The following is a 21725-nucleotide window of genomic DNA, read 5'->3' on the forward strand; positions in this document are numbered from 1 at the left end:
TGCACACAGGGCTCCTGTCTCAGCTGCATCCTGTCTGCCCTCCCATGCAGAAACAAAAAAGTGAGATTTGGCAGTAAGACTGTGAGCAGAGAACTGCAAATACTTTCACAAGTATTTTTGTATTTCTCTGATCTATTTCATTCTTACATATACACATATAAATATATAAATATATATAAATATGAATTTAAAAAATAGAAAAGGTGTGGAGGAAATGAAGGAAAGTGTCGCCAGTGAAATGTGTGTCATGCTCAAGGGAAGCCCAGGGATGGAGCCAGGCTGCAGCTTTCCATCCCTGCCCATGAGTCAGACTGCAGCAGCCTGGGCACAGTCATGAGACTGCAGCAGCACACTGTGGGGTGGACTGGCTTTGCACCACCCCAGCGGAGAACAAATGCCTGCAGCTGACGTGCTTTACAGTTTTAGGGTCAGCCAACAACAAAGGTTGTTTTCTTTCCCTTTGTCTTGCTTAACAAGGTAGATCTACTGTTGCAGATGATGACACCTCGATTCTGCCACCAGCTGAAAAAGGAACAGCTCATTTGTGAATTCCAAAATAATAAAAAAAAAGGCTGTTTACCTGCTCTGCCTTCAGTGTCAGTTCAATAAAAATCTGCTGCAGTTTTTCATTTACAAAGTTGATGCAGAACTGTTCAAAACCATTTTTCTGTAGAAAAGGAAGCAATGTAAAAATTAGTCTCCTGCCTTATATACAATAATTTTTAGTTGTCACTCTGGCAATAAGCTTCAAAGCAACACTGTCAGTGACAGATGGGTTGCTGACTTTATAGACATTTTGTGGAATTTCAGATCTTCCTTTTAAGATCAATGACTTCATTTCTTTGAAGTTTCTTCAATACCTCATATTTATTAAGTGAGACATTACCAGTGAGATCACAATGTCCAGGAAGATGGGTTGGAATTTTTTTGCTTTTATTCTGGCCATAGGACCTGTGATTCTTTTACTGGTTTCAATTTTTTCCTCTCTAAATTACAAAAAAAGCTCTCCTAGGTCAGACCTGCTCAAACCCCAAGCATTCCATTGTCATACCTGAAATATTTCAAAGCCATAAATATCAAGGACACCAATGTTATATTCTTCATGGTCCTTCTCCATAGCCTTATTAATAGACTAAAAAAACAGAAACAAAACATAAAGTGTCGTTTATACAATTAAAATACATCAATATTCTTAAATACTTACAATAAAATTCTTTAAAAACATTTGAATTGAATGCAAATATACAGAAAATGTTCTTTTGCTTTCACTTTTTAATAAAGTGTTACAGTTAGGAAATGAACAGTATGTTATGCTGTTTTCCAGGTCAGTGAGCCTTTGGATCTACTATCTACAAAAATCTTTCCTTTTCACTGTAATTAGCTCAGTTAAATAAAAGGAACCAACAGAAAAAGAACAGCTTTAAGTCTGCTCTTTGATGAATTTTGCTGAGGGTACACTTCATCTCTTCTCCTCACTGTGTGTCCCCTCCTGTGCAGGTCAGTGCTGGCACAGGCACAGTGGGATGGGTGACAGGGCTGTTGTGAGGAGGGAGCTCTGGGTCACTGCAGACCCCCAGGGATCAGATCCCTACTGCACCAGGAGCATCCAGGGCTCCCAGCCTCCAGCCAGCCCAGGGTCTGACTCTGAACAAGAGAGCATTTTAGCATGGAGAATGGAATTTGGGCCCTGGCTCCACTGCCAAATCCTTCTGCTGAAGGGGCTCTTTGCAGGGAAGTGGGATCAGAGAGCAGGGGAGCACAACCAGCTCATTCTGCCCTGCTGAGAAGGAGGAATCACACTCAGAAGCAGGGATTCTGACAAGAGGGGGAGCAGGATCCCACATGGGACAGTCACAGCAGGAACCTGCAAGCACAGCTGGTGCCAGAGGCAGTGCCCTGTGTTTGGTATCCATGGCCACACTCCCACTGCACAAGGCAGGCAAGAAAAGGCCTGCAAGGGACATTCGTGGTGCCCTTGAACTTGTTTCAATACTTCAGCAGAATCAAGCAAATCCAACTTACATCCACCAAGTAATCAAAAACACGGGAATGAAGGGCCTTGGCCAGGGCATCCCTGGTGTAGCAGGCTTGTTCCACATTTAGTGTGACATTAATGGACTCAGATTTGCCTCCCCACTTGCTGTCCATCTGTCTGCTGGTCAGTTTTTCCTTCAGGCGGTCCTGGTTAATTCCCAGGAGAAAAGCAGGGAAAGCTAAAACTGCAAGAAAGATCAGGCTTGCTGGATTATGACTTACAGACCAAACACAGAACAAAAAAAAAATTAACTTTATCTTATATAACAGTAAAACTCATGGAGTGTGCAGCTTAAAAAGGAAAAGAGGAGCAATTTATGTCTTCAAAATTTCTCTATCCTCCCCAAGGACATTTTCAACTCTTTACTTACATGGATTTCAATTAAGCTAAACGACCTTGAAGTAAAATAGTCAGCTATTTCTGTACCTTTGGTCCTTCAAACATGTAAGCTGCCACAGGACATGGTTTTGAACTGTGTGGTTCAAACAAATCTCTTGGAGGAGATGGAAACAAAATTTAGAGCTCACACATGAAATAAAATTGACACTATTGAAAATTCTTTGTAAAACATGAAATGTTTAAAATGTAATAAAAAGTAGGCTGTTTCCTAATATCCTTTCTCTTTCTTCTTATAAGTTAGGACATTGCAAAAAGTTTTCAATTACCTTGCCTTTTATTTTTCAATTCCTTATTCTGTAAGTACTTTGCCAATTCTGTTTCCCTTTGTTTAAAAGTAAAGCACAAAAATACATCTGTGCCATAAGCAGCCCAGGGTCTGGTATTCTCTCACTCTCAGCACATGGTGCAGATGTTACTGCATGTGTCACACACTTTAAGGAGTGGAAAAACAGAAGTGCCTTGAAAGCAAATGGAAACAGCTCCTGAGGAAAACCCTTGGAGTTGGTATTGCACCTCCACTAAACCACATGATCCTCTAACAGTGTTTCCTCCATGTTCCATCGGTTTCAGATCTACTTTACTGGTGTGAGGAGGATGAAAAATAATCACTAAGGTGGCAGCCACTTGCACTTTATGCACCTATAATGTCACTGCATGACTTCACTAAATCCTTTAGTACATTATTTCCAAGAGCATTTTTAAAATTGGAAATAACCACCAGCTTTCTAAAATATTATTTATACCATCAGCAAACTGATTAAATTTACTCTGGGGTACCAGGAACCACACAAAGTTGAGTAACTGGCAACATGTCTGGTAATTCAGAGAACTCAGGATGAAGAGCACATGAAAAGGTCAATCATTGTATGCTTTACCTTGGGAAAGAATGCAGGCAATTACAGACCACCAGATATGCTCACATATACTGCTAAAATGCCAGGAAAAATGCTGAACCAATACTACTGGTAAGAATTTATGAACACAGTCTAATGGCAAGGAGCACCATGCAGAGCCCAGAACTCTCCCTTCCCAGTGCTAATGATTTACTGTAAGGGAAGAGGAGCTGGCCAGCACTTGATACAACTTCACATTCCTAAGATGCCTGATTGTTTTCCCTAGTTAGGGACCATAAAGTTACAGTCTGGAAATTATTATAAAGCAGGATATGCATGTAATTGAAAAAATGATCCTCAAAGAGTCATCAGTAGCATTCAGTGGAATAGTTTTAAATGCACTCTGTGAAGGAAAGCTGAAAAGACTGGGCTCACCTCCTGGACTTCCAGGAAGTGAAAAACAACCCATTCAATACAATGCAAGTGTAAAGAGGGAGAGTACAAATTCTTTTCTCCTTCCAGGAGAGAAGTCCTATTATTTGCCATGATTTGTAGCATGGAAGATATCCAGCAAATAAGAACTTTTTCATCTATTAATATAATCAAAAACTACAGCAGATAGCAATCACTGGCAGTTTTAAAAATGTATTTGTCTAAAGGTCTGTCAAGAGTGGTCTGTACAGATTTGATTCTGACTCAGTTTTTGGTGTCCCAAAGAATGGCTTTGTGTGTTTTTCTGCAGTTGGCTGTATAACAATCAGAATACTACTGACCAAATTCTTAAACTTTTTATTATTTCAGGCTTACAAAAAGCAGGACTGACCAGTGGTGGTTCCTTGTAATTTATCTTTCATGCTTATGCAGGCTATGAATGCTTTACTATTTAGTTGGTTAGGAGGAACAGTAAACTGGGGGGAGGACTAATGGAGAAGAGAAATGAGACCAACTTTCATCTTCATAATGCAGAAATGATGTGCTGGATGTGGCTATTTCTTCCCTGGCTTCTCTAAAATCAGGACATTAATGTTTGATATTCATTCTACTTTCTAATTTCTTCCCTTGTATTATTCATAGACAATTTATGTATTTGTATCCCAGGGAGCAGGAGAAACATGGTGGGCATGGCTCATCACAGAAATACATTCACTTCTAATGATTTATTTTCAATTAATGTCTTTGCCATTTGTTATTTTGATGCAACTCACTCTGTATCCATCTTGTATGGCTTTCAAATATCTTGATCTGATTGAAAGATTTAACACTGTGATTTAAATTGAAGCACAGTAGCACATTTGGAACCAAAAGGCATATAAACATAATGCCACAAAATGTTTTTCTTTGGGTTAATTTCTTAATTTGAGAGACTAGGAAGGTTAAAAATTAGTGATTTTTATTTCCCAGTTTCATAAAACAAATAGCAGGAGAATGCTAATACAATTGAGTGTGAAGCTGACTGCACAAGATAAATTAATTATAAATAAAGTATCTAAAAGTAAACAAATGGAATTTTCCTAAACATAAGACCCATTATGAACCAAGAATTAAGAGAACACACAGGTAATGTGTAAGGTACTGTTATGTGGGTTGTACTTATCCACTCTGTCCTTAAACTACCCAAGTAGCATAAATCCACATTAGATGTAAGGTGTAAATCACAACAAAAACATTTAAAACTCCCAGTCCATGAACATTCCAACACCTTGCTGCTGTGAGCCCAGCAGGACAGAGCACAAGGATAGGGCACTGTGAGAAAGGGAACTGTAAAGAAACACTTACTCAGTAGCTGTAGTAACAATGAGGTGTCAGCTGAGGAATGTGAGACAGGGAACACAAGTGCAGAATGTAAAGCCTGCATTTCTGAAGCTCTGTGTACAGGACACATGCACACACCTGTATGGTGCCTGGGCCCAGGGACACCCACAGCTGGGAGCTGCTTTCACAGCACAGGAGCCACAGAAATCACATAATAAACAGAGGTTTATGAATGTGTGCTGATGCATTGAAAGAAGCAGAGTTCAAGCCCTTCTTACAGTGTCTATTATTTCACACTCAAAGGCTGGAACAGGATTTCTCAAATTCAAAATCACACTCTGTTTAAGTCAGTGGCCTTTTACAAGACAAAAGAGGGCCCCTCAGCACCTGGTTTTGGCAGAGACTCTCAACTGGCAGCCTGACATTCTAAGAATCTGTGCTCTGTTTGGATAAGCAGCTCTAAATTGCAGTTCACCTTCTGCCATCTGGGCTGCAGCCCACTGCTGCTGCTGTAACAGTTTCCAGAGGTACTTACACTCCTCGCTCTCCACTCCTGCATAGTTGCCAACTTCTTTGAAGCTGATGTTTCCCAAATGCAATATTCCTGCCACTATCTGCAGTACCAATGCCTGCTCCTCTGCAAAGATCCCAATCACGCTCATTGCATGCTGGGAAGAAAAACAAACAAATTTGCATCAGTCGAAGACTCTTGTCTTAGAAATCCTTTTAAAATGTTGGTGTTAAAAAGTAGAGTTATTCAAAGCAATTCAGATTCCTAACACAATCAAATTTCATTAAAGCTGAAGTTTCAAAGGGTACCAGATGTTCTACTTCAGCATTTCTGTATTTTTAAATTAAATACAGAAGCATCTACACTTTTTAGAACATGAGTTAACAAAATAAGTTCCAGAAAAAATAAACACCTGCTTTAAAGTGTCAACTAAAAATAAACAGTTTCATTGCAAACTGGGAAACAAGGAACCTAAGAGACAATTATTTTATTCCTTCTACACATTTAGTTTACCCACCAAGACTAAGAACTGTGAAGCTGTACTAAACTACTCTAAAACATAGCCCAGTGTCTGGCTTAGGCTGTGAATTTCAGCCACTTACCAGAAAATCCCCAGCACCCCTGGGTTTTGGAGTTTCAAGTACGCGACAACTTACAGAATGTCTTCTCAACAAACTGTTTTTCTAAAATATCAAATAAGCTCCAATAAAACAGTAACAATTTTTTTAGGCCTGTAAATGTGCTACATACATAGATGTGTTAATACACCTACTTTAAATAGTAAATTCCTAAGAACAGGACACCAGCAGTTGGCAGGTCACACAATGAACTGGCAGCAGCTCTGGATAAAGATCCCTGATCTGTGTTTTCACACTCCCTTTCTCCAGCTTTTCAGTTGTACTGTTTTAAATAAGCATGGAAGGTCAGCCAGCACTGGTAATTCAGCTAAAACAGAGCACTCTTTTATAATTGTCTTCTAATGCAAGTTCCTCGTTGTGTTTGCATTTTCACCTTTTTCATACTCCAGATTATCTGTACAAGTTAAAATTCATTAAATTTGCACCCTTCTGAAACAGAACAAACTGAAAATCACAACAGCGTTCTACAAAACCCATCTTCAGGGTTAACATACCTCCTCCTCAAGGCAAAATACAACTAGAATCAGTTGTAGCTACATTAATTTCTCATTCCCACATTAGTAGATCAGCACCTTTGCTAAAAATGAACAGTGAAATGAACATACAATCACCCCTATGCAAATCATACAGTAAAGAACTCACCAGTGTTTCTTGGAAATCTGATTTGTCATTGATGTCATCCACTTTGTAGGAGCCAGAGAGACTCAGATAGTAATAGTAGTCCATACTGGTAATGCCAAGGCTGCTTTTTTGTTCTGAGGAGGCCCCTTCAATTAGCTGCAGAATAAAAACCCCCAAATTAGGGATCACCCAATAATCTCCAGCAGAGATGAGCAGGTCAGAAACAGGGACTGAGCCTGGAATTACTGGGAGAGATATGGCTGGTGCTGCGCCAGGGATGGATTCTTCCTACCTTCAGGTAATTGCTTAACCCAAAAGACCAGGCTCTCAATTCCATGCCCACAAATGGTTTAGTTCTAACTTCACAACTAATAAATAGCTAAAAATGTGACTGCCTTGAATGCCCTCCATTATCTTTAGCTCATTAAAAAAAGGCAAAATGGGTTTTCCATCCAGAATGTGTTCCCTAAGTCCTTAGCAGGGATGAGTTTTCCACACCTGCTGCAAGGCAGGTACAGCTGACAGCACATTCAGAGAGCATCACCTGTGGCTCTCTGTGAAGACAAGCACCCTCCACACTCCTCAGACCTGTGCAAAGGCCCTGCAGCCATACACAGACATGGGAGGAACAAACCTCAAAAGAGAGCTGTTAAAACCCCAGTCTCTTAACCCTTGTGTCAAACAACCTCTCCAGGCCACAGGATAAGCAGCAGGGCAGGACAAATTGTACATATACCTCAGAAAGGGAGAACACACAGCTCCTGGAGCAATTCCAGCACCAACTCAGCTTTCCCTCCTGGAAATGGCCCTCCAACTTACAACTTACAAGCTCACTTACAAAGCTCTGGCTTGGCCCTAGTTTTGTAGAGCTTGATCAGCAGCACTCCAGCAGGTGAGGACCATGCACATCAAAGACCACTGAAGGCCAGCAAAATGTTTTTCAAACACAAAAACTGGGGATACTTGGACAATTCAACAAAGTATTATCATAAGTGTCTCAGAAAAATAATCTGACAATCAGATTTCTCTGACACAGGAACTATAGGCCAATACAGATATATATAAACTGGCCTCTCTCTATATATATATAGGCCAATTTAAATAGAAAACTGATGAAAAGTTCTCATTTTCTATTATATTGTCCTAGACTTTTCCAGATGGGAACTCACAATGAGTTTCCAAGCAAGGCTTTGAAATACTGCAATATTCTGTTCTGAAAGGCAGCCAGGCAGGCCTATGGCAGATGGTGTCTCAACATGCTGCTGAGCTTCCCAGCAGAGACCAGGTTACCTCTGCAGCGTGCACTCAGGTCTCACTGCTTTGACAACAACTATTCAATCAAAAGGTGAAATGAGTCCTAGATACTTTACATAACTCAAAAATGACTTAGACACTTCTGACCTGGTAAAAAATGTGAAAACTTCTCTCTCCAGGATTCCTCATTACAACTCGAGATTTTTCCAGTAGGAAGTTGGAGATTTTCCCTCCATCTGGTTCTCCACCTGGGCTAAACTGTATTTCGAAGTATTTCCCCTGTAATAAATAATTCAAGCTGTTAAATGATTAGTAAATGCAAATTCAAAATTGTGCACTTGTACTGTATTCCATGCAAGGTTATAAGGGTATTTCATCTCATGGATACCTCAAGGTACAACCTAAGCTTACACTCTTGAACCACCACATCTTTTCTGCATTTATACAGCTCAACATTAACACATCCCATGTTAATGCAAATGTAGAGAGAAAATCAGTGGCTACTCTTCACTGCTGAGACTCTTGATCAGAATAAAGGAAACCATGAGGCTCACCTAAACAGCAGGTGAGCTCAAGAGATTTACAACCAACAGCAAACGGTTCTGCCTGGAAGCAAAGTTCTCTTGCTTTCAGGGAGACATCAGCTGCACTAACACTAATGTTAGCCAAGGAAAACATCTTAAATTCTCAAATTGTTAAAGCCTATGTATAACTTTTTCAAATAGAACTTCTGGTGTGCAATTTAGTGAACAGTCACTTCATGAGATTATCTTGACCCCTCTGGAATGACAGACTGAAGGTAATTCCTGCCTACTGCCTGTATAATATTAGTAAAGGCTGCAGCCTTGGTACTTCAAAAACTGTACCCAGTACATATAGAGAAAGAAATGCAGAAAAAAAACCTATATAGAAGCCTCTGATATCCACCATGGTTTAAAACACACTTTATACCTTTTTCTATCTTCATATCTTATTCAGATTTACCTCACCTGTAGTAAATTGATAGTATACCCCTGAACACTGTCTCTGTAACAGCACACAAGAGTAAAGTCATCTCAAAGGTAGAGGGACTTACAAATCTGCTGGAGTTGTTGTTCCGTACAGTTTTTGCGTTCCCAAAGGCCTCCAGTAAAGGGTTGGATTGTAGAATAATATCTTTAACATGCTAAAATTTTAGGAAATGAAAGAAATGCAAATTCAGAAATAGGCATTTTTAAAGTTCTCACAGATTTTCTAAAAAACACCCCCCATGAGATATAAATGATATATTAAAAAGGCAAGAAATCTTGCATCTGTAAAAAATTCTCTCGATCATATAAGGAATAGAATACAACAATTTTTCTTCCAGAGCTTTTAGTTCCTATTTTTGAGGAAAATCTTACAGAATTAAACAAAATGCCTGAGGCTAAAACCTGGTTCTTCTGTGCATTGTTCTGCCAATCAACACAGCTGATAAACTGTTTTTTCCATCATCCTCATTTTAAACCACACTTACACATGAGCATTTAATTTTCTGGGGGGGTCTGGAACCACAATCGATGAAGTCAGAGCAGCATGAAATTTAGGAATCTGCCAGTGCTTCAGCGATCTGTTTTGGGATCACTGATCATGATACTGGTCACTTATGCTTCAGTATTACTGTGTATCAACTCACCTGTACTTTAGGACCACCTCCTGAAATTTTGGAGATATAACTCATGATATATTTGGCAGCTACAGTCTTTCCAGCACCACTTTCCCCACTACAGAAGAAGAAACACAAAAATGTACACATTAGTTTTTAAGTAACTCTGCAGCGGGGTGATTTGAAGTTCATCTTGTCCAACCTTAATTAAATGCAGCACATTCAGACTGAGTAACCTGGTAGTACAGACTGTGATGCAGTGTGGTAGCATGGTACTGGGATATGTTTGTGAGTACAGAACTCTGAACACACCATCCTGCATGAACACCAGAGCCTCTGTGAGACTCCAAGGTCAGAAAAGTACACACACTGAGAAACATCTACTTAAACCAAGATGCTCAAAAGAGAGTTAAAGACTCAATTCTCATCTACATTTAGGGGCATTTCAGGTCTTGACACAAAAACTAATTTGAAAATCTGAGCTGTGCATGCCATGCCAGATACCTACTTCATTTTAGCAGTTTTTTGTTTTAGGTGGTTCCTGAATAAAATAATGAGGCATTATTAATCACATCCTGAATGACGGAAGAACTGCCTTCCTGCTCCTATGCCTCTTGACACAGGGTACAAGAAGTCTTACTATCCCATACTAGCTCTCACAATTCCTTCCTTCCTTCCTGTATAATATTTTACTTCAATGGTGAATGGTGTTTACACTAGCAGCAGCTTTGCCTTCTTACAATCAGTAAGTTTCTCAAGAGGGAAAGAAGACTGGCATGGCAGGCAATCCAACCTCCTTCACTTCATCCCTGAAGGCTTCTTCCCTTCATTTCAACAAAATTCCTCCAGACTTTGTAAGCCTTGGTGCAAGTCAGCTCTGACCTTAATGCATTTCCCATGAGCAGGACAACTACACCAAAGCAAAAAGAACAACACACAGATGTTGGGTCAACACCACAAGAAGAGCTAAAATAGTTTTCTCTTTGGTGAAAATCTGTGCTATCTTTAAACTCCTGAGTAATTTCAGTGAATGTTGTTGACTCTTCTATCCTGCGCCCACTTGTTCCTGGATGTGGATCAAATGCACATCTTTTCCTGTACAAACTTTGACTACATCTGCCAAAGAAACATCAGCATGTCCTGTACAGGAAAGGGACTCACTGAGAACAACTCAGACCTCTTTATCAGCGTGACTAATAGACACATTTTAAAGGTTTCATTCTGGAAAAACTCCCCAAACTGCCAAGCTGCAAATGTGATTTTACATCTTTAAAACTTCCAAACAATACAGAAATACTGAAAGGCTCATTTAAATTATTTTCCCAGAAATGTTTTCATGCTTTTGTCTTTTCTTGACTACAGTTTTATAGATCAAACTGAAAACTTAAAAGGGTGAAAAAGTACTTACTGAGCATCCATCTGTGGAGCACAGACCACGATTATTATTATTCTTCTGAGTCACCTTTTCCTAACAACCAAGACAGTCTGTATTATGCATATCTACTACATTCACAGGGACAGACTTTGATGAATGGCAAACTGCTTTTAAAAGTTCAAATCATGAATAGTTCAATAATTAAAATAACATTTCTTCAAAATCTGCTGGCAGTAAATTTGTTCTTCCTGTTGTAAAACCAGACAAACCAACTCAACCTGAATCATACTCTAAGCTTACAAATTGCAGTTTTCAGATGAGTACAGGGGAGAATCCAAGGCCAAACACTGAATAAATCTGATCAGGTATTATTTATCACACAGTAAAAATATAACACATTTATGTAAGCTTTTCTCCAATGCATCCATTATCCTTCTCCTCCTTGCTCAAATTAAGTGTGGGTTGTATTTCTTATTCCACAGCGTCTGCCACAGAACTGGCCTGGAGCAATAAAGCTCTGTTTTATTGTTAGTGGTATTGTAAAGTGGTCCTTTCTAGTAAATTAATTTGGCCAAAAGACTGCCTTCCAGAGTTTCTTTAGATTTATATATGCATACACTGCTTTTCAGTTTTAGGTTTTTATTGATCAAAGACCAGCAAATTGCTCCAATTAAACTAGAATAAAACAAGAAGATGCATTATTTATGAACCTAAGTAGCTTTATCTGATGGGATGGTATCCTGCCCCCAGTAAAGCTCAGGTATTCAAATGGAACAGGGAAATTGTGCCATTCCTGCCAAATGCTTCTCATGCAGCTGCTTCATATAAATCTTATTGCTCTGCTACTATTAACACTATTTTAAGAAGATGTAAGAATCATCTAACTTGGTAGTTTGAAGTATGTTGGAAGTATGGAGCTTTTTAGAGCTTGAAAAAAATTCTTAAATTGGCTTAAAGTGGCCTGTGCATGTGACAATTTCCTCAGAGACTTTTCTTGCTAAAAATAAAACTAGCACATAATCTCAATCACTAACAAAAATTATAATGCTTTGAAAGATATATTGTTTCTTCTAGCACTATTTGCCACATCAGAAATATAACATTTTCTTCCACAAAGTCAATTAATACTTAGCTAAAATCATAATAAGACTACAGACAGAGAAGGAAATATTTTTTTGCTCCTTGCTTCCTTCCCAGAGGAAATAATCAGTAATTAGAGAAGCAAGATCCAATACACAGCATCATCCTTCTCTCTAAAATTAATTTGCTAAGTGACATTTAACATGGTGTCCATGGCTGTAGAACAATACAAGTGATGCTTATCTACATTGCCAGGACAATGTAGAAATTTTAATACCAAATATTTATAAAGAACTCTTGGATCTGCCAGTAAAGAACACTGTATATGTAAAATACTCTGATGTGTTTGGATAAGTTTTTTAGTTTGTTTACACAGAAAATTTACTCTCTGCAATTGTGTTCAGAGAAACCTCAGTAGCATGATTTCAGTGAAATATTTCTCCCTTCTGAATCAGAGCTTTAACCTAACTTTTCTTACAGTGTTAGACTTATGTTTCTACCACTTCCTCATTAAAATTCAGCCGCATTTCCAGTCAGGTTCTCTCCAGAATGATCAGTCATTTGACTCTTCTGGAAAGCTGAGATATAGAAGCTGACTAGAAATCTCATACTGAATTTTGAACTTAATAGATTTAAGACAGACACAAGCTGTTCACTAAAAGCAGTTCAGGTGGTAAATGATCTTTTCATTAACTCCTATTTGTAGTACATAAGATGTACTGTCTTTTCAGATATGAAGTCATTATATACTGCTTTCCTGGACTCAAATGTTACCACACAAATGGCAAATGCAAACTAAAACTACAAACAAGGAAATCTGCTTTAAAGCAATGGCAACATCTCCTGGCAGGGATCACAGAACCAAAATGAAAATAAAGTCCTCAGCTTTACAGAAGGGTAAAACCTGAACATTCTGAAGAAATGCATTTATTGCAACATAATAGAAAAATACCAATCATAACCTCCACTCTCTCAATTAAAGGACAGTGATAGCCCAAAAGGAATTAAAGGCACAAGAGACAATTCTTCATAATTAAAATCTTGAGTGGACAACTCCCTGTTGACAGTTGCAAGGGCTGCCATGCCACATAAGGCAGAAATGCCAACAATGTCTTTTAATTGCCATGGATGAGCTTAGTTCAAGAAAGGTCTAAATTAAATTATCATGCCTCAGTAAAACATAAACTGAATGAGAAATAAAGCCAAGTGTAGCTGTGTTACCCCTGTGAGTGAACTTCTCTGCACTCCTGCTCGTGCACACAGAGCCAGGGAAGACCTGGGGCCACTGCTCCCTCTTCCCACCTAAGCACACCCTGCTCCTGGACTCAGCCCAGCCCAGAGGCAGCCCGTGAATCATCTCATTGTTGATTTACTCTGCAGCAGCCATGCAAAGCAGCTCAGCTGGGATTAGACATGGGCACACGTATGCAAATATGCTGGAATTACTCAGCTAATGAAAAAGCCTTCCCTGGCCTTGGAAAGGTTGTTTGGTAACAGTTTTTCTTTTTAAATTAGTATTATCATATGAAAAGAGGTTATTTTTGGTTGCCATCTATTCACCATTTCAGAAAATTGCATTTTCTTTTGGATCTGCTTTCCCAGTTCATTCACTGACTTTTGAGTTTTTCAAGAGGATGAGTTTTTCTATCAGTATCTAAATGCGTTTGGAATTAATGTCCAGGTAAAAGGGGCTCTGCCTACATTAGGGACCCTCCCTCACCTGCCTGGAAACACAGATCCAGTCTGTGGGATGCATATCCCCCTCCCAGGTTTGCAGGCAGATGCCACAGGTGCCCAAAGCACATGGTGGGAGGGCACAGCAGTGTGCACCTGCCCCTTCCCCACCACCCTTCTGCCTCCAAATGCAACAGCAGCCAGACTGAGCCTTTGTGATCTGGCTGTGAACAGGGCCAGTCTACACCTTATTTCTTACCTTCTGTCTTTGTGGGAAAATCTCCTACTTTGACACAGAAAAACCTGGTTCTGTTCCTTCTGTTCTACCAGGGATTTTCAGTGGAGTCACTCCAAATTCAGACTAGTTATGAAGCAGAGATGCAAAAAGCACCTCACTATAGTATAACCATATTATCATCACTCATCTTCCACCCGACAATTTTTTCACAGAAAAACTATGTTTCACTGAACAGAAAGGTTCATTTGGAACTGCTTATGCTCAGCAGCTTCTGTGGCAATGACAACAGACAGCTGTGTCTCAGTGTTTTGAGAATCACCAGTTAAGGGGCAGAAATGGTAAAGCCCCTGGCTGCTATTATGTGAAACTGATGGAGTGGAAGCAGACTCTAAGTTAGGCAGAACATTCATTTCAGTCAAGAGCTGCAGCATCCTGGAAGCAGTTTCAGTGCCTTCTGGTCCACACAATAAAACATAAAGCAAGCAAACTCCAAACTTCAAGAAACTTCCTCCCAAAGCCAGCCCTGGTTCTTGGAAATAGTGATGACATTAAATCAGAAAATACAAGCAGTATCTAAACAGTTTAAATCAAATGTGGTCCAAAAGATTAAAATAGCAACCAAACAATATGAATTTAGTGAGCAGCTGAGTTACTTGATTTATTATTTATAAAAAGAATTTTAAAGTGTCCTAAAAATCAAAAACCGTAATGAAAACTACTTGTAAGTCTAGTCTACAGTTTCTACAGTGCTTGTAATAAAAATATGAAAGGAAAAATAAATGCATATGCAGAAAAAAAGCCTCTGAAATGTCTCTTGTAAACATGATCCTTCTCGTTTCAGTTTTGCACCAGATTTCAATTAACACCCGCAGACTTTGAATAGGCTGTGCACAAACAGAGAAGTTTCACTCTGCACATACAAAATGTACATTCCTAAGAGCATTCAAGTACATCATCACCCAGCGTTCAAGTACAAGAACTCTCATGTAAAATTAAAGCTCTAAGTTTGTATCTCAGATCTGCATCTCAGAACTCTCTCAGTGTGACTCTGCATGCATTGCACTGTGGGGCGTAGCACAGGATCAAAAAATAGGGTTTTTATTCACAATCCACAACAGCTCCAAGATTTTCACTATAAATTTAGCTTCATGTGAAACATCCCACTCTCTGGGATGTTACTTTATGCCAAAAGCAAAATCCCAATTTTACCCATTCCTAACAGGTCTCAATTTAACCGATGTGTCTAATAAACTTCAGCACAGCAGTAAGTATCAGTTCTCCAAAGAGGAAGACTGAGCTCAGAGAACAATTCAGCCATCCCAGTGAAGGCAGCAGAGCTCTGGGCTTTTTGTTTCCTTTATCTCAGGGGCCCAGGAGCAGGGAGGCCCTCCTTGGACCCAGCAAACTGTCAGCACCTGCTTGGCCTTCCCAGGAGTAAAATCCTGGCACAGCCCTGGGAGGCCCCACCCTGCTCTGGGGATGGGCAAAGGGCAGCTCCAGGTGCTCTGCCCTGCACCCCCAGCAGCCCTGCCAGGAGGGGCAGGGGGTCCCAGCTCCAGGATCCTGAAGTTCTTGCTCCCCACACGGTTTCTTTTGTCACACACCACCTAGAAAACCCACAGATGAGAACAAAGCAGAACTCTGCCCCCAAAATTCACTCTGACTGTCACTTAAATAATGTCTGTCATTAAAAAAAGTTTAGTAATAATTCTACAGTGAATTCCATTGCTTAATTATTAGAATAGATTAATAGCAAAGACAAAATTAATTTCCCAGTATCTCTCGCCTTTTGTCTCTGAGTGAATGCAAGTAGAATTCCAAAAGGAACAAAAGACCATGATAAATGCAGTCCATGTGGGATTGCTGGATTTAACAATATCTGGTTGTACAGCTGTTAATCCAGCCCCCTCATGCAGTCATTCTAGCTGTTGTAATTTTGGCATTGGACAAGAAGCTGGCTGTGTGAGTAAGAGATTTCTTGTGGTGAAGTTGCCATCAGGACTTTACTGGAAAACAAAAAGGAGGGTCAGAAAATTCTGGCTACCCCAGAATATCCCAAAATGTGGATGTGAACAGAAGGTTTTTCATGATATAATAAACTTTTCTACTTCATCAAATCAAAACACCAGCAGAAGACTAAATTCTTTTTACCCATCTTTTTCTTACCTAATAATGACACACTGATTTTCTCTGTCAATAATCATGTTTCTGTACATGCTGTCTGCAAGAGCATAAATATGTGGTGGGTTTTCATACTGTGCCTAGGAGGGGAAATAAAGAATAATTTGTCAAGACAGCATTAAAAAATGCAGAAACAGCAAAATAAATTTGTATTTAAACTGGAAGAGTTATTTCTCTGGAAAAAATAATTCCAAATAGCACTTTACAGTGAATTTTTCCCAAGAATTCTTTGGTGCATTTAATAAAAACAAACTAATGTCTCTAGACTTTGCTAGTGAAATTTCTCCAATCTATAATTTTCTCCTAGAAATACCCTGTTCTAAAAATGGCTTCTGCTGGAAATGTATTACTTGTCCAAAGGAAACACACAATTTAGGCCTCTCCCACCAGCTAACAATGCTCTCTCCCAGCAGCACCCAGAGCCTGGTGCCTCAGGTCCCAGTCTCATCCACTGGGCCATCCAAACCCAACAGCTGCCCTGAGCGGCCACACGTAACTCAAGCAGGAAATTGTATTTTAAGTCCCTAATGTGTCTGTGCTAACTCACTCTTCAAGCTGTATTTTCAAAAGTGGCATCTAATTTTGGCACCGCACTTTTTTTATTGTTCTTGTCCAGTTAGAGAGTTCTGAAATCACAGTCTCCAAATCCACTAATGGCCATTTTGTGCATATGACAGCTGAAAAACTGCCTTTGCAGGAGCAGGAACATGTCAAGGAGTGATATCTAATATGGATTAGAGCTAATCAATGCAAGCATTTTCTTGAAATACTGATCTTGCATGGCAGGGAGTTCAATCTGAATACTCAGTCTAAGGCAATGACCATCTGCCAAATTCTCCCAGGCCAGCCCAATGCTAGCAAACCCAGAAACAAATGCTTCCCAGGGTTAAACTGTGCAGAATAATATTTCCAAGCCCCTGAATACTGCACAATATTTTAGACTGCTTTACTTACTGCTCCTTGGTACATTTCAATTTCCTTTTCCCCAAAATATGGCATTTGCTTGAAAGGATTCACAGAGATTAGTACAGAGCCAATGTATGTCTGCATTCAAAAGAAGTTAAGGTAACAACAGTTTCATAAGGTACCATCTTACTACTAACAACAAAGAACTTTTCCCCATTACATAATACTTCAAATAATAGTAAAAACCACCACAGCTTACAACAATTGTTAATAAAAATTAAATTAGCAGGCTTACAAGAATATAAACATACCATTCAATTGGAATATTTTTGTATTATCTTATTTTAGAATAAGCTAAGTACAGAACCCTGTATTAAAGGCCATAACACGACACACCTTGAATAAAAATAAAGAAAGGAAATGGCACATTTGAACTGGTTTTAGTCCTTTGTAACTGAAGAGGTCATATTGTCAGTATTAGAAAATATTGGTTTGACCTTTGCAGAATACAGTGCAGTGACACATTCTGATCTCACAGGACAGTGCTGAGCAAGCAGAGCTGGATGGAAATGGCCACTGCTGAGCTAAATGAGACAATTACTCAGCTGCATGCACTGGGGGTGCTGGGGAGATTGGGTAATTCAGTCTGTGCTGTTATTTTATGAGTGAAACTATTAACAGTCCCTCAGAGTCCTCTCCTGCAGGCTGCCCTGTACCATGACACTCAATTTCAAGCCACTATTAGATTTTTTTGCAACATTTTTAATACAGTATTTCATCATTCTGCATTCAGCAGCACATGCTCTGCATTTCAAATACTTCATAAACCTTTGGAACTACAGCTGCAGTGTACACATAGGAAGCACCTGATAGTAATTCACAGTATCACTATCACTTTTCACTGAGCTGGGAGTTACCAATGAGCCCACACCTATGGGTCCAAAATGTTGTACTGCAGGTTTCATTAACAATCTGGAATTGTTCACAGGCAAACTTGCTATCTAAGCTTTCTGTACAAAGTAGGAAAGTTAACAAATCTATCCTGCTGGGTTGTCCTATGTAGGGATTTCCTACTGTGGTGCCAAGGCATAAAGGTAACATGTTAGAGAAGAACTATAACTCAATGGACATCATTTCTGTAATATTCATTTGCAATGCTTTCTTCATACATTTTTAATTTAATTCAAAATGAGTGACAACATCTGGGTCTTGGATAAAACAGATCAATTACTCATTGTGTCAGTATAAACACTTGAAGTGACAGTTTTCTGTTGGTAAACAATACCAGCATTTTCTGGGATGATTCTGTCATCTCTGTACAATGTAGCACTGAGAAATGTTCATTCATGGGTGGACACACAAACAATTCAAATATTCAAGAGATGATCTTCAACTTTGAATGAAAAGCCTTCACAGAACTGCAAAAGGAGTCTTTCTCCCTGCATAAGGGAAGACTGATCCCTCAATGTGACCACCAGTCCCCTTGGAAAACACTCTTATTCTGTTTTCAGTAGAAAGATCATCTCCATGTTAATCTCACTATTTTCATAAAGAAAGAAAAAGCAAAAATCTTTCTTCTGCACAGGGCACTGAAGTCTCTGCACACACGGCAAGGAACATGCAGCACTCCACACACCAAAAGCACTCGTGCTGCTACCAGGAAGGATTCTACAGCCTGTCCCTGTACTACAGTCTGGCAAATACTGTGCAACTTCATCCTGCTCCTAATAAAGCCATTTTAGTAATAGTGTGGTACTTCAGTCAACAGAGGGTCCACACCCATGTTCACACATGGATTAGAAACCTCTGCAGTTCGTGATGGCAACAACTGCAATGTGAACTTCCCTCTGTCAGTCCTTGCTAAATTGAGCTGCTGCACAGCTCTTGACCATCTGTCAAGAATATATGGAAACAGCCAGATCTTATATTTCCTCCCCTTTCTGCTAAAATATGTTAAGCTCTTCAAGGAAACTATTCTCTAGATTCAACTAGGAAGTATGAAAACCTGGCTAAAGCAGAAGGAACAGCATAACCTCCTAGTACATCATCACTGACTAGAATTTACCAAATTCATTACTGCAGCTCGTGTTACATTGCAAAAGCTGAAAATTAAATAGTGACTATTCTTATCTTAAGGAATTGCTTTCATGTGAATTTTTTTTAAAAAGCAAGCCTTGGGTACTAAAGTCTTTTCTTCCTGTTAGGTTGCATGTTCCAGTATTTAAATTTTCACATTTTCATCAATCATAGAAAAAAAATTAAGTGAGAACACTGAAGATTTACAGATGTTGACATATTCACCTGTTTCCATCATCCCATGATTCACAGTATTAACAAATCCAGAATAAGTTGCAAAGAGGCCTATGTGACAGAAGAAATGCAATTTTGAAAGCATTATAATTTTGGAGGTATAGAAGACAACACATCAATAAATGTACACACACTTAAAACCTATTAAATCTTGCTCTTAGAAGTAGCATTACCTCAGGCTGCTTCAGGGGTCATGTGAATGTGTAAATATAGGGAGGTACAATCTTCAAAACATTACAGAGTACCTTAAAAAAATTTTTGCTATTTTATTTTCAACCCTTAAAATTAGCTGAGTTTTCAAAGCCTTTTCTGTTATCTCAGGTGAAGTGTCACATAAAATGTTCAGCATCCTTGAGTAATCTGCTTAAAGAGAATATGTTCATATAATTAATGTCACATTGGCTCAGCAAGGCCACGGGGCTCCACAAAACCAGCAAAGGATACAAAAATATAATCATCCATGTATCGTTTCTTTAGGTTCTCCACTATGGCATCCTCAGTGATTTTGGAAAGCAGGACCATGTCATCCACTCCGCTGTGCTTGACATTGTGGCTCTGCCAGTGGTATCTGTAGTGTCCTTTGCTGCCCTGCAGGAAAGAACAATGAACATCACAAAGGTTACTACATTTCTCATCAGCACTAAGTAACTGCAAACCATTATTTGAATTCCGACTTCCCAAATGTTTTCCTTTCATTGAATTCTATTCCTTGATCCAGGCATTCTATGAAAGCATCTGTAAGTGGTGTCAGCTGACTTGCCTCTGCACTGCCCTCCAGAACTAGAAGGTAATTCCAGGGGGTTTTGTGACCACCTACACACAGAATGAATTTCAGATGGCAGACATTTTTAAACCTAGTAAAAAAAAACCCCAATTATTCCAACTGAGATGCAGCTATTGGAAGCTAAGGATGCAAAAATTACACTCCTACATTGTAACTATTAGCAGTGAGGATAATTACCATCACCACAATGAATTCCTCATCCTTTACAGTCTTTTAAGTCAAAGCTGCATAGAAGCTGTTACTTGGAGGGAAGCTGTGAGCCTGCTGCAGTTGAGTATTCAGGGATGCTCTGCAAATGATGTACCCCAGCTCATCGGCTGCATGCCTTCACAGTCCCTTTTGATCTGTTAGTCACCATGCTTAATGACATCTAAATAGATACCCTCTCCCCACATTCAGAGACTACTATTTCAGGATGCTACTAAAACATGTGACATTTCATGCTGTACCACTTGAAATCAAAATCTGTTTTTCTTCCAGCTGATCTGAACAGTAGTTTGGTTCCATGGATACACCCACAAACAGATTTAAATCCAGTCGACATCAAGGCTATTAATTCAGCTATAAATCTGCTCTCCAAACCCAAACCTATTTTCTGTATCCTGGCAGACAATGCTAATGGAGTTCTGATCTATTTCCTCTTTCTACTTAATTTTTGCTTACACAATACTGAAATTAGTGATGCTGGAATTACTACATTTAATACCGAGAAGTGATCAAGTATGCTGTCAAGGAAGATGTGGCCAACAAAATGCCAATTCTGTAAATTCCCCTTATTCTTTGATGCTACAATTTGTAACAATGTGATTTAACTACACTGCTCGGGTGTACTTTATCCAGGATCAAGTCACATTCACCAGGATATAAGCAATTTATTATTACAAACTATATGCATTACTTTTTTCTGCAAAAATTTTACAGATTAAAGAAGAAAATTTAGGTAAGGTGCTCTGAACACTTCAGCTGCATTGGTATTTTGAAATGGGACATCAGCAACTTACAGAGGGGTGACTTTTGTGTGTACACATTTCTGCAGGAGTAAAATGACCCACACAACTTTACTAGCACCAAGTGCTACACCAGGCCTATAGCTTGGCTTCATGTCAAGTGACATAAAAACCAACTGGATTTTTACCTCAAGTTAAATTAACCCCCACTAAACCCTGCTACTGCAGACAGCACAGAAACTGTAGCCTTTATGGGTGTTTTCTCTTAAGCCTCCAGCCCCTGCTACTCTGATGCAGATCCATTACCGCCAACACCAGAGAAGAACAGTTGCAAACTTAAATCAAAAGAATGCTTTCAAATATAGCACAGCAGAAGTAAATATATCTGAAAACACAATCTCAGCAATTTGCCTGAATGTTCCTTCAGCGTATTCATCAGCTTATTTGTGATATTACACTTGGAAAAAGGAACTGGCAGGATGGACAAAAAGTTACAGTATCAAAATAAATATGGATAATTAGATTGTTCACAAAGCTATACAGAATGTGGTTTAGTATCAGAT

General features: G+C 39.2%; 1 protein-coding gene across 1 annotated transcript in view; it reads right to left on the bottom strand.

The window, feature by feature from the left end:
* MYO1E (myosin IE) overlaps positions 1-20013 on the bottom strand; it is a 46367-nt gene extending 26354 nt beyond the window's left edge. Inside the window, exons 1-11 of the mRNA XM_031055992.1 lie at positions 19876-20013; positions 17170-17259; positions 16201-16295; positions 9698-9785; positions 9119-9208; positions 8191-8322; positions 6811-6945; positions 5555-5687; positions 2023-2219; positions 1052-1132; positions 581-667 (exon numbers count right to left, since the gene is read on the bottom strand). Of these exons, the coding sequence (XP_030911852.1) occupies positions 581-667; positions 1052-1132; positions 2023-2219; positions 5555-5687; positions 6811-6945; positions 8191-8322; positions 9119-9208; positions 9698-9785; positions 16201-16295; positions 17170-17259; positions 19876-19953 (1206 nt within the window). The 5' untranslated portion in view covers positions 19954-20013. The remainder of the gene's footprint in view (positions 1-580; positions 668-1051; positions 1133-2022; positions 2220-5554; positions 5688-6810; positions 6946-8190; positions 8323-9118; positions 9209-9697; positions 9786-16200; positions 16296-17169; positions 17260-19875) is intronic.
* Positions 20014-21725: the final 1712 nt, after the last annotated feature.

Source organism: Geospiza fortis, unplaced genomic scaffold, assembly GCF_000277835.1.
Source record: "Geospiza fortis unplaced genomic scaffold, GeoFor_1.0 scaffold171, whole genome shotgun sequence".
In the NCBI taxonomy this organism is placed as follows: Eukaryota; Metazoa; Chordata; class Aves; order Passeriformes; family Thraupidae; genus Geospiza; species Geospiza fortis.